This window comes from Zalophus californianus, chromosome 10 (assembly GCF_009762305.2).
Source record: "Zalophus californianus isolate mZalCal1 chromosome 10, mZalCal1.pri.v2, whole genome shotgun sequence".
Taxonomy (NCBI): Eukaryota; Metazoa; Chordata; class Mammalia; order Carnivora; family Otariidae; genus Zalophus; species Zalophus californianus.
In genome coordinates this window covers 109275340-109288990 of record NC_045604.1, presented here as the reverse complement: position 1 = coordinate 109288990, position 13651 = coordinate 109275340, and the positions used below count along the sequence as shown (strand labels likewise).

Sequence of the window (13651 nt, the reverse complement as noted above, 5' to 3'; positions counted from 1 at the left end):
AAGGGGGACGGCCCGACTTTTGAAGGCGTGCGTTTCCTGAGCTTTTTCTCCCGAGCGCACGTGCGAGGAGGACCCTCGGCGTCGCGGGTCTGTAGAAGTGGCATCCCGCGCCCGGGACCCCACGAGCGTCTCCAGGCCCAGCGAAGGCGGGTGGAGCAGGGCAGGGGTCGTCGTGCCGCTGGCTCGCAGGGTCGCCTCTTAGCCCCTCCGGGCCCGAGCCCCGCCGTCTGGGCGGGGCCGCGCGCGTTCCCGCGGGCGGGGCCCGCGCGGCTCCGGGCCCCGCCCACCGCGACCGAGGGCGGGGTCTGAGCGTCACGTGACGGCGCGCCGAGCGGCGAGCGCCCCGCCTGGCCGGAGGAGGCCCGGGCCGCGACCCGGCGCGCGCGCTGCTGGAGCCGCCCGGCCGCCCGCGCGCTCCGCACCCGCGGCGCCCACCGCCCGCGGTCCCGGGCTCGCCGGCAGCGGGAGCGGCCTCGACATGGACGAAGACGGCGGCGGCGGTGGCGGCGAGGGCGGCGGCGGTGAGTGTCGGAGGTGTGGCCCGCCCGGCTGGCGGCCTGGGGCGGGGGGTCGCGGGCGCGCCGGACGGGAGCGGGGCGGCCGGACCGGGGCCCGGGGTCGGGGGGTCCGGGCAGCGGCGGTGCCTGCCGGCGACCCGCGCCGGCCGGGGGCCCAGGGGTGGGGGCCGACGGGGTCGCCGCCGAGCCGGAGCGGGGGTCCGGGGCGAGGCCGGGGTCGCCTGAGGCCGGGGAGGCCTGGGGACCCGGAGCAGGGCTCGGGGGTCGCCCTGCCGGGGCGGGGGACCTTGCGGGCGACCTTCCCTGCCTCTCGTCGCCAAGGGCGTCCACGCCCTCCGGAGCCCGACCGCAGGAGGCTGACCCCCCTCGGCGTCTTTTCTCAGGTGGTGGGAAGGGGGGTATCCCCGGGAAATGGGGAGGGGAAAGTTTCCAATTGGGGATCCTCCGGGTCCAAGAGGGTCGGGTGGGGCGACAGGGTTGAAAACCGTTCCAGTGTTTCGGGCTTTAGGTCAGAAGTGGCCAGTCAGTGGGGAGGCTTCCACGAGGAGGGGGCAGCCAGAGCACACGCATTTTATGAAATAGGGAACGTTACAGGGTAAGCCAAAAAAATAAGTCCGAGCAGCCGAGGGTCGGAGTCGGGAGGGGCAGCCCGCACTGAGGTGAGACCAGAAAACCGGGCTGCCTGCCTGACGTTCAGTTCCCCCTTGCAGGAAGATTTGCATTTGTTGTAGATTACTTAGTGGCATGCAAATTAGTGTTGTGTCATGCTGCGAATTATGTCTCTACAGCAGCATAACGCGTGTGTATGGAGGGGGTCGTTGCCTTGGAAAGCGAAGGGTTAATACCCCTCTCTTATAGGGACACCCGAAGTTGAGGTTTTCTCTACTTTTGCTATAGATCTCCTTTCTGCTGACAGACCGAATCTTCAGAACCCCTGGTATAATGAGGGAGCGTTTTTTGGGGGAAAAAAAATCTTAATTACAGGCTGCTGGAGCAGCTGCCTGTAAGAATCCGCAGTATCGAGCGCTTTCAGGTTGAAGTGGTTAATCAAGGTGCCTTCTAGACTGTAAAGTGCTGCCCAGGGGGGGATGTTTGTGCCCCAAGAAGCGATGCGGCTGCGATGGTGGGAAGTTGGCACGCACCGTGGCATTTGGCGAATTCAGTTCTCACAGTTAAAGCTAGGGGTAGCACTGTGGCACCGAGTGGGTGTGTTGTTTATGAAAGAAAGTGCTGTGGAGAGAAGGAGCCCAGTTGCAAGCCCTCCTACAGCCAGGCTGGCTGTCTGAAGACTCTAAGCAGTGGATTCTCCGTAGATACCCTGCTTCCTGCCTGTTGCGATTTGGGTTAACAACAGGCATGTGGCAGTTTTTCCTTCTCAAAAAGTAAACAACCGTAATATTTAAACCTTTGACATTGCTGGGTTGGCGATTTTGTTTGGAAGGTGTTTCTGACTCAATACAGAAACGTAGCCTGCCTGAAGGTAAAAGCAGATATAAAGATTAGAAAAGGAAGTCAATGTGGCCCAGCAGTTTATAGATATACTTGAGAACTATAACAAAGGATGTTATTAAGTATCAAAAGTCTTAAAACTTTCTTTGGGCTCTTAATTTCAAGACTGTATTCCCACGAGAGATATTTAGAAAAAAAAAAATCTCGTGCCAAAAGATGTGCATTACACTATTTGTAATGGTAGAAAATTGGAAATAGCAATACCTAATAGGAGAAAGGTGAGCTAAATTATGGGACGTTTATTGATAAAAAGTTACAACCATTAAAAACAAGCAGTTGCTTTATGTATCATGGTCGAAACAATGTAAAAACTGGTGATATGGATATTTTGTTTTCTTTGTATATTTTCCAAGTTTCTGGTATGATGTGTATTACTTTCAAATTTGAATTTAAAAAAACCATATATAAAACAAAGTACCCTGTATTGGGAAAGGGGTGTGATTGTTTTTAATCTTCTGGCTAGAACAATCAACAATGAGCAGTTATTTGTCTACCAAAATGCCCGGCAGCATGGTAGGTGCTGGAAAACAACTTTTAACTTTTATCGATAAGGTTTATTGTCTTCCTTGTATTGTAGAAGACACTTCAAAATAAATTTGGCAATCTTAGAATAAGTATATTTTTGGATAAATGAGAGCCTTAGAGTTTTGAAATCAGAGTCATTATATAGTGATTATTGTATTCACTTGATGTGCTTATATTTAACTTTTTGGAGGTCTTGAAGTTAACATACCTCTTTAAAGTTCTTTTTTTTTTTTTAAGATTTTGTTTATTTATTTGAGAGAGAATACATGAGGGGGGGGAAGGTCAGAGGGAGAAGCAGACTCCCCACCGAGCAGGGAGCCCGATGCGGGACTCGATCCTGGGGCTCCAGGATCATGACCTGTGCTGAAGGCAGCCGCTTAACCAACTGAGCCACCCAGGCGCCCCCCTCTTTAAAGTTCTTTACAGTTATTACTGCGATTTAGATTTTTTAAAAGAAAATCCTTTGCTTTTAAAATTCGCATTTAAAAAAAATAAAGTTCAGGGGCGCCTAGGTGGCTCAGACGGTTAAGCGTCTGCCTTTGGCTCAGGTGGGATCGAGCCCCGCATCAGGCTCCTTGCTCCCTGGGAAGCCTGCTTCTCCCTCTGCTACTGCTCCCCTTGCTTGTGCTCTCTCGCTCTCTCTGTCAAATAAATAAATAAAATCTTTAAAAAAAAAAATAAAGTTCAGCCCTTTGAAAGAATAATTTCAGTTGCCAGTCATTTGCCAGCCAACAGTAGAAAAACTTTTTTGTGTATATTTTTAGAGTATAGGATAGAACTTTGAACTGTACATGGGGAAGTCAGCCGCAGCTTGTTTACAAGATAGGGTAAATCTATTCAAAGGGTAGACAGGCACGGAAGATCATTTAAGAGCTCTTTTTTGCTAATGTGTGAGTAGGGTTAAAAGACTTCAAAAATGATTCTGACTTGCTATTTTTATAATTTAAATTTTTGTCCAGGGTATTATTTGTTCTTTCAATGCAAGATAAGGGGAGAGGATGGTGATGTGAATGGTAGGAAGGCAGTTCTAAGGAGGAACGGGGGGAGGGGGGTACAAGATTACAAGAACACATTGTTACTTATAATGTGTGCAGAGTGTAGTTAAGGTATTTTTAATTCCTTTGGGGCTTTGTTGCCACTCAGTTTTTCTAGAACAGTTCTTGGGATTTGTCTCTACTTGGCAGGTGACTGGCTAGTTTGGCTCATTGCCACCATCTTAATGCTCAGTTTGGGAATCTGCCTGATTGATGTTCCCGAATGGACCATCTGTGGCAGATGAAGTGAATAACTTTACTGGTTTTCCCCTCCCTGCCCCCAGTCAGTGTAGATGAGGATTAAGCGTGTGCTTCATGTGAAAAGGTGCTCTGCTTTACTCCTAATGAAATAGATACAAATTAAGACCAGGTTGAGAGCCCACCTTTCACCTTTGAGGCAAGCAGGGACCACCCCCCCACCCCCACATTTGAAACCATCATGTTGGTGATAGGAGGGTAAATTCGTTTCAGCGCCAGCCTATATCCTGTTGGCTCAGCTCCATTGCTTGCCCTTCCCCTGCCGGCCAAGGGACTCACCCCTGCAGGCAACATTTCCCAGAGCTTTGGGTCAGCTGTCCTGGGGCTAGGTTTGGCCGATGGGAGCCGCTGGTGGGGTTGGGGGAGATTGTGACTGGAGGAAGGGGAAATCGGGTTCTCTTCTCCTCTTGTTTTCCCTCAGACCATCCCTGGCAGTTGCCTTGTCTCCTTGTGGCTCCAGCTCCTGCCCGTTGATGGAGCCCCCTGAGCCTTGGAAATACCGCCGCCATTTGGCCCTCCACCTTAGAGATGGTAGTAGCTTCTTGCTCTTGCCGGTCTCTGGGTTGTCTTGCCACTTCCTGTTTGACTTTCCAGCTTTTCCAACATGTGTGCAACCAACTCCTTGTATCAGATTGCTTCCATTTTAGCTCCTTAGAGGGCCTTCTGTTTCTCTGGGTGGATCCCGATGGATACCATGGCCCTGGGCCGTGGCAGCTTTGTAAACAATTGCGAGCGTGTAAATCCTTTGAGCCAGTGATAACGGCTTTAGGAATTTAATCTGCAGGTGTATTTGTGCATGTCGGAGATACTATAGGTCCACGATAATTCACTGCATTGTTTGTGATAGTAAAAGATGAGAAATAACCCGAGTGTCCACCTGCAGGAGCCTCATCAGATGAATCTTATACCCAGATGGTGAATGAAGTTGTAGAAAGGAAGGAACAAGCACTTTATGATTTATTTTTATTTTTTTTTTAGAGATGGGGGAGACAGTATGCGCCCACTCAAGAAAGCATGCGGGGGAGTGGTAGAAGTGGCAGAGGGAGCGAGAGAATCTTAAGCAGGCTCCATACCTAGCCTAGCACAGAGCCTGATGCGGGAGCCTGCGGAGCTTGATCTCAGGACCCTGAGATCATGACCTGAGCCAAAATCAAGAGTCAGATGCTTACCCAACGGAGCCACCCGGGTGCCCCTGCACTTATGAATTGATGTAGAAAGATCTCCAAAATATCTTACTAAGTTACAAAGGTAAAGTGTAGGAAAATGTACATTGTATGCTACCCTTTCTTTTATTTTATATATATATATTTTTTTATTTATTTAATAGAGACACAGCGAGAGAAGGAATACAAACGGGGAGTGGGAGAGGAAGAAGCAGGCTTCCCGCTGAGCAGGGAGCCCGATGTGGGGCTCGATCCCAGGACCCTGGGATCATGACCTGAGCCGAAGGCAGATGCTTAATGACTGAACCACCCAGGCGCCCCTATTTTTTATTTTTTAAAGATTTTATTTATTTGACAGAGAGAGACACAGCGGGAGAGGGAACACAAGCAGGGGGAGGGGGAGAGGGAGAAGCAGGCTTCCTGCTGAGCAGGGAGCCCGACGTGGGGCTCAATCCCAGGACCCTGGGATCATGACCTGAGCCGAAGGCAGACGCTTAACAACTGAGTTACCCAGGCGCCCCCCCATCTTTTTTTTTTTTTTTTTTTTTTTTTTAAAGGAAGTGCCTGTGTTTGTGTGAAAGTTCTCTGGAAGGCTAAATAAGAAGCCAAGAATTACATTCACCTGTTTGGGGAGGGTGGTGGGAACTGAGGATGTGGGGAATTTAAGTGCAAAGGAGCGGTTGCTCTGTGTCTTTTTATTTTTTTGAAATCCAAAAAGGTTTATTTCCACTTCTTTCCAAACTGGAAAACAGTTTCATAGAAAAATAGTACACTGGTAAGAAAATACCCTTTTTGAGAATTGTTTTTTGTTGTTGGTTTTTTGTTTGTGTGTTTGTTTCTTGGGAGAGGAAGAAAGAATCTTAAGCAGGCTCCACACCCCGCAATGAGCCTGACTGGGGCTGGATCTCACAGCCCTGAGATCATGACCTGAGCCGAAAACAAGTGTCAGATGCTTAACCAACTGAGCCATGCAGGCGTCCTGAGAGCGTTTTTATATAGTAAAACAAACAACAATTTAAATGTAGAAAGTTATAAAATAAGTTACTTATATTTTCAGTCCATGTTTAGGGGCATCTGGGTGGCTTGGTCAGTGGGTTGGCTGACTCTGGATTTCTGCTCTGGCCGTGATCTCAGGATCCTGGGATCTACCTCCGCCCGGGGCTCTGAGGGGAGTCTGCTTCAGGATTCTCCCCCCCTTCTCATAAATAAATCTTTTTTAAAAAAGTGACACAATAGGTGTTTTAGAGTATGTTTAGAGCATATTCTCAAACATGGATGCAACAAATAATAACGCCCCTACCAATTGCCAGGTCCTGTGCTTTGCACAAGGGTGAATAGTGGTGAATAAGGCATATGAATTTCCTGAATTCCCAGAGCTTTTGTTTAGATGGGAGACGGACAGGAAAGGTAAACAGACACATAAAATAATTGCAGATTATGCTGTGTTAAAGGAAATCGTCTAGGTTTGAGGGGGAGTGGGAGAGAGGCAGGGGAAGCCTGTAGCCTGGGGAAGCCTTTGGGGAGGAAGTTCTCTGTCAGGTGCAGCCTAAAGGGAGAGCGGGACAAGCAGCGGGCTGGAAGGAGCAGCTTCAGTAGGTAAGGAATTCACATTTTGTTCTAAGCACGCGAAGCCAACGAAGGATTTTAAACAGGGCAATGACATTTGACTTATGTTTCAGTACTTTTAGCTAGTGTTTATGTAATGTTCTCTGTGCTTGGGGTCCTGTACTGTGTGCTTTCTGTATCTTAACTTACTGTTGGTAGTTACCCTCTCAGACATGTAACTTTGTCACCATTTGCAGATGAAGCTGAGCGACTTGCGTCACATGTCACAGCTGGTGAGGGGGTGGGGCAGGGATTCGAGTCCAGGTATTCTGGCTCCAGAGGCCACATTCTTCAGCATTGTACCCTCTGCCCTTCTAAGAAGAGTGTTCCTGGCCACTGAGTGTAGGATGGATCGCAGGAGGGGAGGGAGGACTTGGGGACCCCACTGCGGGAGTGGGAGCATTGCAGGTGGTCACGTGAGACTCTCAAGAGCATGGGGGATTGGGCAGCCGGGGCAGCAGTGACAGGAAAGATATATATATGACAGATCTATATAAAGACACAGAAAACAAAGACACTCATTTTCCCATTGCTCAGTTAATAGAATAGCTGCTAATATTTTGTGACATTGTTTTAGGTCTTTTGTAAAAAAAAAAAAAAATCAAGCTTTACGGGTAAATCTGCATCTCTGCATATGGCAACATTGTTGCTCTGGTGAAAATTTTGGTGCGTCTTTCGCTTCTTTTGTCTTAACCTTCTGATGCTTTCCCTCCTGTCCTTGTCAGTGATCCCTTCAGAGCAGATCCTGTCGCCCTCTCTGAGTCTGCACTGTCCTCAGCCTAGAACGCTCTACAGACCGGACCGTGGCCCCCAGGGCCCATCAGGGCAGATTCCCTGCGCTCTAGTACACAGGGCTGCGAGCTTTCTTTGTAAGCGGGCCAGGTAGTAAGTAGTTTTGGCTTTGTATGCCACATCCCCGTCACAGATGTTTCTTATTTATTTTTTTTAAATAACCCTTTAAAAACGTAAAAACCATTCTTGCCTGGGGGCTGTCCTTGGCCCTGCTCTCATCCCCCGCTGTCTCTCTGACGTTTCCTCCCACCTTCGCTACCACGCTGGTCTCCTTGCTCTTCCGTGAACGTGCCCGGCGGACCCCGAGTGTCTGTCCGCCGCGTGCTTGCTGGCTTCATCCAGCTTTCTGTCCGCGGGTCTGCTTTCTTCAGCCCGTCTAAAACAGCCCCCCAATGTCACCCTGCCTCCTAACACTTACACCCTGTACCTATTCCATATCTGTACATTGTCTCTTCTCTCTTAGACGGGAAGTTCCATGAAAGCGGGAATATTGTCTGCCTTTACCCATGACCGTACTCCAAGACCTGGAACACAGCTCCTAGTAGGCCTCCAGGGAATATTTGTTAACAAATGTCAAAGTTGGGGTCACTTGTTGACTGATTCCTGGTCCTACTCCCCTCCCTTGTGTATTTCCTAAGGGCACATATGAATTTGCTCGGGTCTGTGGTACGGTTTTTAGACTTAAGCATAGATATGTGTGCCTACAAACAAGGTAAAGAGCCTTCTTGGTTTGTTTATAAAAATGGCATCATACTGTCTGGTGTGTTCTGCAGGTTGCATTTGAGATTATCCACATTACCATAGGTAGACCCTATTTATTTCATGGAACTGCTATCACGTTTTATTATTTAGCTTGTCCCGTGTTGGACTTTGATGTGGACTTTACATTGTTGTTATATACCTGGGTGAACTCCTCGGCTTGTCTGCTTTTGCAGACTTGGGGGAGTTTTTCTAGAGGAATCGCACGTACGGGTGTGGGCAGGCTTTTGGTTTCCGTACCTGCCGACAGATTGTTTTCTCATTGGGAGCATGCTCCTCAACTCTGGGCACTCATCAGACTTCCCAAACGTTGGCCTGTCTCCCAAGTAAGGAACGATGTGTGGCTTCACCAGTGATGGAGGTGCGTTTTGGAGAATCAGATGGATGTGCCGACAGCTGGGAGGCTAGAGGTGCAGGAATCAGGACTTCCAGGTTCAGCTTGGGTGACAAGGTGGTGATGCTGCCTGAGAACCAGAAGCCTGGGGAGGCGGGGCTAGGAGAAAGCCATTTGGAGGATTTTTTTTTTTTTTTTTTTTTTTGGTCAAAAATGTCATTACTTTGCCCTCACTTTTGAAGGATAGTTTCACCGGGTGTATGGCTGTAGATTATCGAGTTAATTTCTTCCAGTGTTTTGACCCGTCATTTCATTGCCTATGGCTTCCATTGAGTCTGTTGAGAAGTCCGCTGTTTGTGTCGTCGTCTTTGGAAGGTAATGTCGTCGTCGTCCGCCGCCCCCGGGCTTTGGCCGCTTTTAAGATTCTTCTTGCCTTTCCTTTTCAGCTGTTACCGTGATGTGTCCAGATGTGGTTTTCCTTGAATCTGCCCTTGTCGGGATTGGCAGTGGTGGTTCTGCTTTTTGGTGGTGCCGTGACAAGACTTAATCTCACATTAGGTTTGGAGAATTGCTGCTCATTATCTCTTCATTTGCTCCTTTGGCTGCATTCCCTGGCTCTCCTTCTGGGACTCCACCTTGTCGTCATGTCCTGTGTCTCAGACTCTTCTGTGCGTTCTTCATCCTCATTATCTGTCCATGCTTCCCTCTGAATATTTCCTTCTGACCCATATTGCGGTAAACTCATCCTTTCTTTGTCTTTGACCCTGCAATGGACCCATCTCTTGAGTTCTGAATTTCAGTTACTGCCTTCTTCAGCTTTGATTCTTTTCTTAGATTCCAATTTTCTGCTGAAACTTTTCATCTTGTAAACTAATTTCCTTGTTCTATTAATCTTGGTTATTATAACGTCCATGTCTGATAATGTCAATATTTGGATAGCTTGTGAGTGTATTCTGTTGTCTGTTCTACCCTTGGTTTTCAGTCATGGGGTCCTGACTCTAGACATACCTGTTAATTAACCTGTAGACAATGAGTATGGAAAATTGTAGAGATAATTTGAGACTCGGGCAATTCTCCTCAAGGGAGGCTTCTGGCAGGTAGTAAAGGTTGGGGAAACACCACTTTGGAGTTGTGAGCATTGGTCTGCTTCTGGTTTGTCCCCTCCTGGGGTAGCTCTCTGGTGGTCCCAGCTGAAGGCCTGGGATGTTTACTAGGCTCCTTCTATCTGGCAGCCCCTGAACTCTCCCCTGGTCCCCGAAGACTGCTGGAGGCTCTGCTAGCCTACTCAGATTCTCTACCACTTGTTTCTGCTTAGCTTTTTGGCCTCTCGGTTTCTGCAGTGAATTGGCAAATGTCTCAAGGTAGGCTCACCTCTCTGCACTTGCCTCTGGGATCCTGGCCTCCTGAGTCCGCCCTGTATTGGTAGCTCCCTGATACCTTCACACAGTTGTTTCTTGTAATTTGTTCAGCTCTTTTCGTTGTTCTTGGCAGATGGGTTGGTCCGTCACAAACTAGTCAGCTTTTACTGGAAGCATCATCTCAGGAGTTCAGTTTTGGTATTTAGAATTGGACCAGTTAGTGAGACATCCTGGTGGGGATGGTAGGAAGGCAGGCAGCTGGAAGAGTCGAAGGCGTAGAGAGCTGACTGGGCGGGAGATAAGCGTTGGGAAGTTCATGGGACTGGATGAATGAGATCACGTAGGGGAGAGAGTCGAGAGGGGGAAGTCCTGGGGCTGGGGACAGCCCAGTAAAGGAGACCGGGAAAGGGTAGCCAGTGACGTCCAGGACTCCTCGGAGGTTGTGGGGTTCGTGCAGAAGTTAAGGGAGGAGCCCTGTTTTCAGAAGAGAGGGTGGTCAGCTGCACTGGATGCTCTTGAGATTGCACTGAAATGAGGCTAGGAAAGTGTCTACTGGATTGGGGGAAAGGTAGGGAGCAGGCTGAGGAGGGACCTGGAAAGATGTTTGCTTGCTTTAGGAAAACCCTGCCCCGTGCCCATGGGTGGAAGTTTGCCCCCATGATGAGAATAGCGGGAAGGCTGCTGGGGTGGGGCTCGGCAGGGGGAGGGGTGGGGAAAGGCGTGTGTTTTGCCTTGAAACGTTTGTTAGGTAAATCATTTTGATAGAGGGCCAACAGTAATTCATACCAGGTGAGTTAGCACAGTGTTGCTGTTGGCACGGTCACGCTTTTAGCGTGAATAACTTTAGGAGAGACGGATTAGTTTTAAAAAGTTACTGGCAGATCCTTTAGGAAGCAGGTGTATCAGTTTGCAGCGAGGTGGGACCATTGAAACGTGTGACGTCAAAAAGATAGGTTTTGTCAAAGTAGCCGAAAAGCTGCTTAAAATAGAATCACTTTTGGAGCTGTGGGAGAAGAGTAAATCACTTAAATGAGAGTAGAAGATACATGGCTCTCCATCCTGATTTTTGAAGTTAAACTTACCAACATCTTGTAGTCAGCTCCCCAACTGACACGATAGAATAGACATCCGATTCTGCAGGGTTTTATAATGTGGCTGGAGACAATTCTGCAAGCATTTATTTTGGATAAATAGACTATTACGTAAATATTAGACTCACCTGAGTCAGTTTAGTTGTCTAAGAAGATTTGGTAATTTGCTTTCACAGAGCAAATTTACTCTTTGAGCTTAGTTTTCAGTAAGTCACCAGGAGCACTGTTCAAATAGTGGAAAATAAGTTCCATCTTTAATTCTCAGGGTTATTTTTAATACTGTACTCTTTGAAAAACTTATTTCTGTAATTAATAAATAAAAACAGAAGTTGGCTATAAAACTGGACATTTTGATGATGATTGAAAAGTATTTCCCAATATCTAGGTAATTAGTGATTTTTTCCAGTTTTCATCCAGATGTTTGGCAGCGTGTAAACCCAGCCTTACTGCAATTTTCTAATTCACTTTCATGGGAACATATAATATTCTCCGTTTATTTTGGACAGCAGAGTTTCCTTTTTCTGTGGACAGATACATATGAAACACATGGTCTTCGAGTGGAGTTTGTGGTCCTCTGAGAATTCTCTGAAGGAGGAAATGGGTTGACCTACTGGTTGCTATGAAGTAAAAACAGTCTTGTTTTCATTTTTTAGTGAACATCTGGGTTGCATTTATTATTTTACATTCTCGAGGTTCCTTAAAACCACAATTTGATAATAGGAGGGTTCATTAAAGCAGTAACTATTTAGCTGTTTTCTATAATTGATTTAAGAGTTAGGGTGGTTGATAGATTTTTTAAAAAATTATTAAATATTTCTTTCCTTTCTATAAAATGTAACTTTTCAATAGCAGCCCTGGATTTTAAGCCATAAAATAAGATCTAGATATTTTTGAGGGGCAGGGGAAGGAATGATCAAACGGCCCATTTCTGTGTTGCCCGCTGCTGTCCAGTTGGTGGCTGTGGGTATGGGCATACTTGACTCTGGGGCACTGTCGGTCCCCTTCGCAGATCCATCCTCGCTTTCTTCCCTGTAAAGAACCCTGATCTGTTCAGGTATCTACTCCTAGGGAAGGGGAGTTTATCACCACTAGAGAATGAATCTTAGAAGGTATAAGCCAGGGAAGGAAATCCCTTTTTCTTTATCATTGATTGATCAGAGGAGGAGAGTGTCACCCAAGTCTGGCCAGTGAGCTGTGAAGGGCGGTGTGCGGGGGGTCTTCTTGGAAAGGTTTCTTTGTTCTTAGAAAAATAAAAAACAGTTCCTTGTCTTTGGATGGGCTTTGTTGGCCTGGTCGGGTGGCCAGCTTACATTTGTGATGTCCCTCATATCCATCCGTATGTGGAGGACGACCAGCTGGATCCTTGAGGATGTGGTTGCGTTGCTGAATGTCACCCACCCGGAGCCTCCCTGTGTCCACACTTCCTGTCACGAGGGACGATAAATGCCCTTCTTGTTTACATGGTTGAGAGATGTTCTGTAAGGAGCGCAGGCATCTTGCCAGACCCTTGCTGTAGCAGAGGCAGGTCCATCATGTCATCCGCTCAGCAAGGATCTCGTTCCCTCATTCTTCCATGGGTATTCATCAAGCATATGTATTGATCACTTTAAGGACTGAGCGAGGTTATATTTTCTTTTTGAGATGAATGCTTTAATAAGACAAAATATATTTTCATATGCTTACAAATCCGTTCGTAGTTTCATTTGGCAGTTCCTTATGATTACATTTATTTTAACACGAACATTTTGAAACATGCAGCAATCAAAAGTGGCAGACATTGGCCATTTACTATTCCGTTAGAAGACAGGACTTCCTTTTTAGTTCTTAGCAGAGAGGAAATCAAATGATCAAGAATGTCCTTTTCCAAGTTTTAGTAATTAAATTAAAATTTTTTTCAATTGAGACAGACAAATGAATTCATTTTTGTTTGTGTTAGAGTATGGGAAAATTGGAGGATTTTAGTGACTTTGAAGCATTTGGCCTGTTCACACGGTGAGGCTGTATTTCCCAAGTGTGGGAGGGACAAGTGGTTGCAGACTTTCCCAGTATATGACCGCACTTCTGAGAGCGCAGAGCATCCTGAGAATAAAATGGTGTCTTTCATTGCCCATGCAGAAGGAATCTTAATATTGGATAAGTGTTCTTCCAAAATGTGGCATGTTCTCGGGACTTGCAGAGCGTCTGTTGTGCATCCCAAAGTAACATGTTTCTAAATTCGCATTTTCGTTTAAAATAGTGGGCCAAGCTGTATACTAGTCAAATGGTTACCGGGGCATTTTTATTTTTCCGAAAGAAAGTCAGATGCCTTCTCCCCTCCTTCCTGTGGTCGCATCAGTCTCCAGGTGCTCTGACTCTTCCTCCACAGACCCTCCTCCTTGGTGGACAGAGGCAGCCCAGTGCGTGTGTCTCCCACGCTTGCTCGGCACCCCTGTGGCGGTTCTGCCTCGCAGATGCCCAGTAATTTCGCTGGACATGCAGAACATGACTAATTTTTTTTTTTTAATCTGGAAAGAACATAAGCTGAGCTACTTCCCCTGGGTTCTGCTGCTGTTAGTGCTTAGACATTAGGTTTCAGGATTAAAGTGTCTCCTACCTCCCAGGACTTCCTCCCTCTTTTTCATGCTGCGGAAGAGGAGCCTGGAGCCTTCTCTTTTTGTCTTTCCCATCAAGTATGAAGATCCTGGCAAAGAACAGACTATCCTGCA

The 13651-nt window shown here is 47.4% G+C and overlaps 1 protein-coding gene across 5 annotated transcripts in view; it reads left to right on the top strand.

The window, feature by feature from the left end:
- Positions 1 to 366: 366 nt before the first annotated feature.
- The window catches only part of CYTH3 (cytohesin 3), a 91633-nt gene continuing 78348 nt past the window's right edge, over positions 367 to 13651 (top strand). For all 5 annotated transcript variants that reach the window (XR_003523050.2, XR_003523049.2, XM_027611392.2 and 2 more), the window contains exon 1: positions 367 to 521. Coding sequence is in view for 3 of the 5 variants with exons in the window: in XM_027611392.2 (XP_027467193.2) it covers positions 479 to 521 (43 nt within the window). In the remaining 2 variants the exon portion in view is untranslated. The remainder of the gene's footprint in view (positions 522 to 13651) is intronic.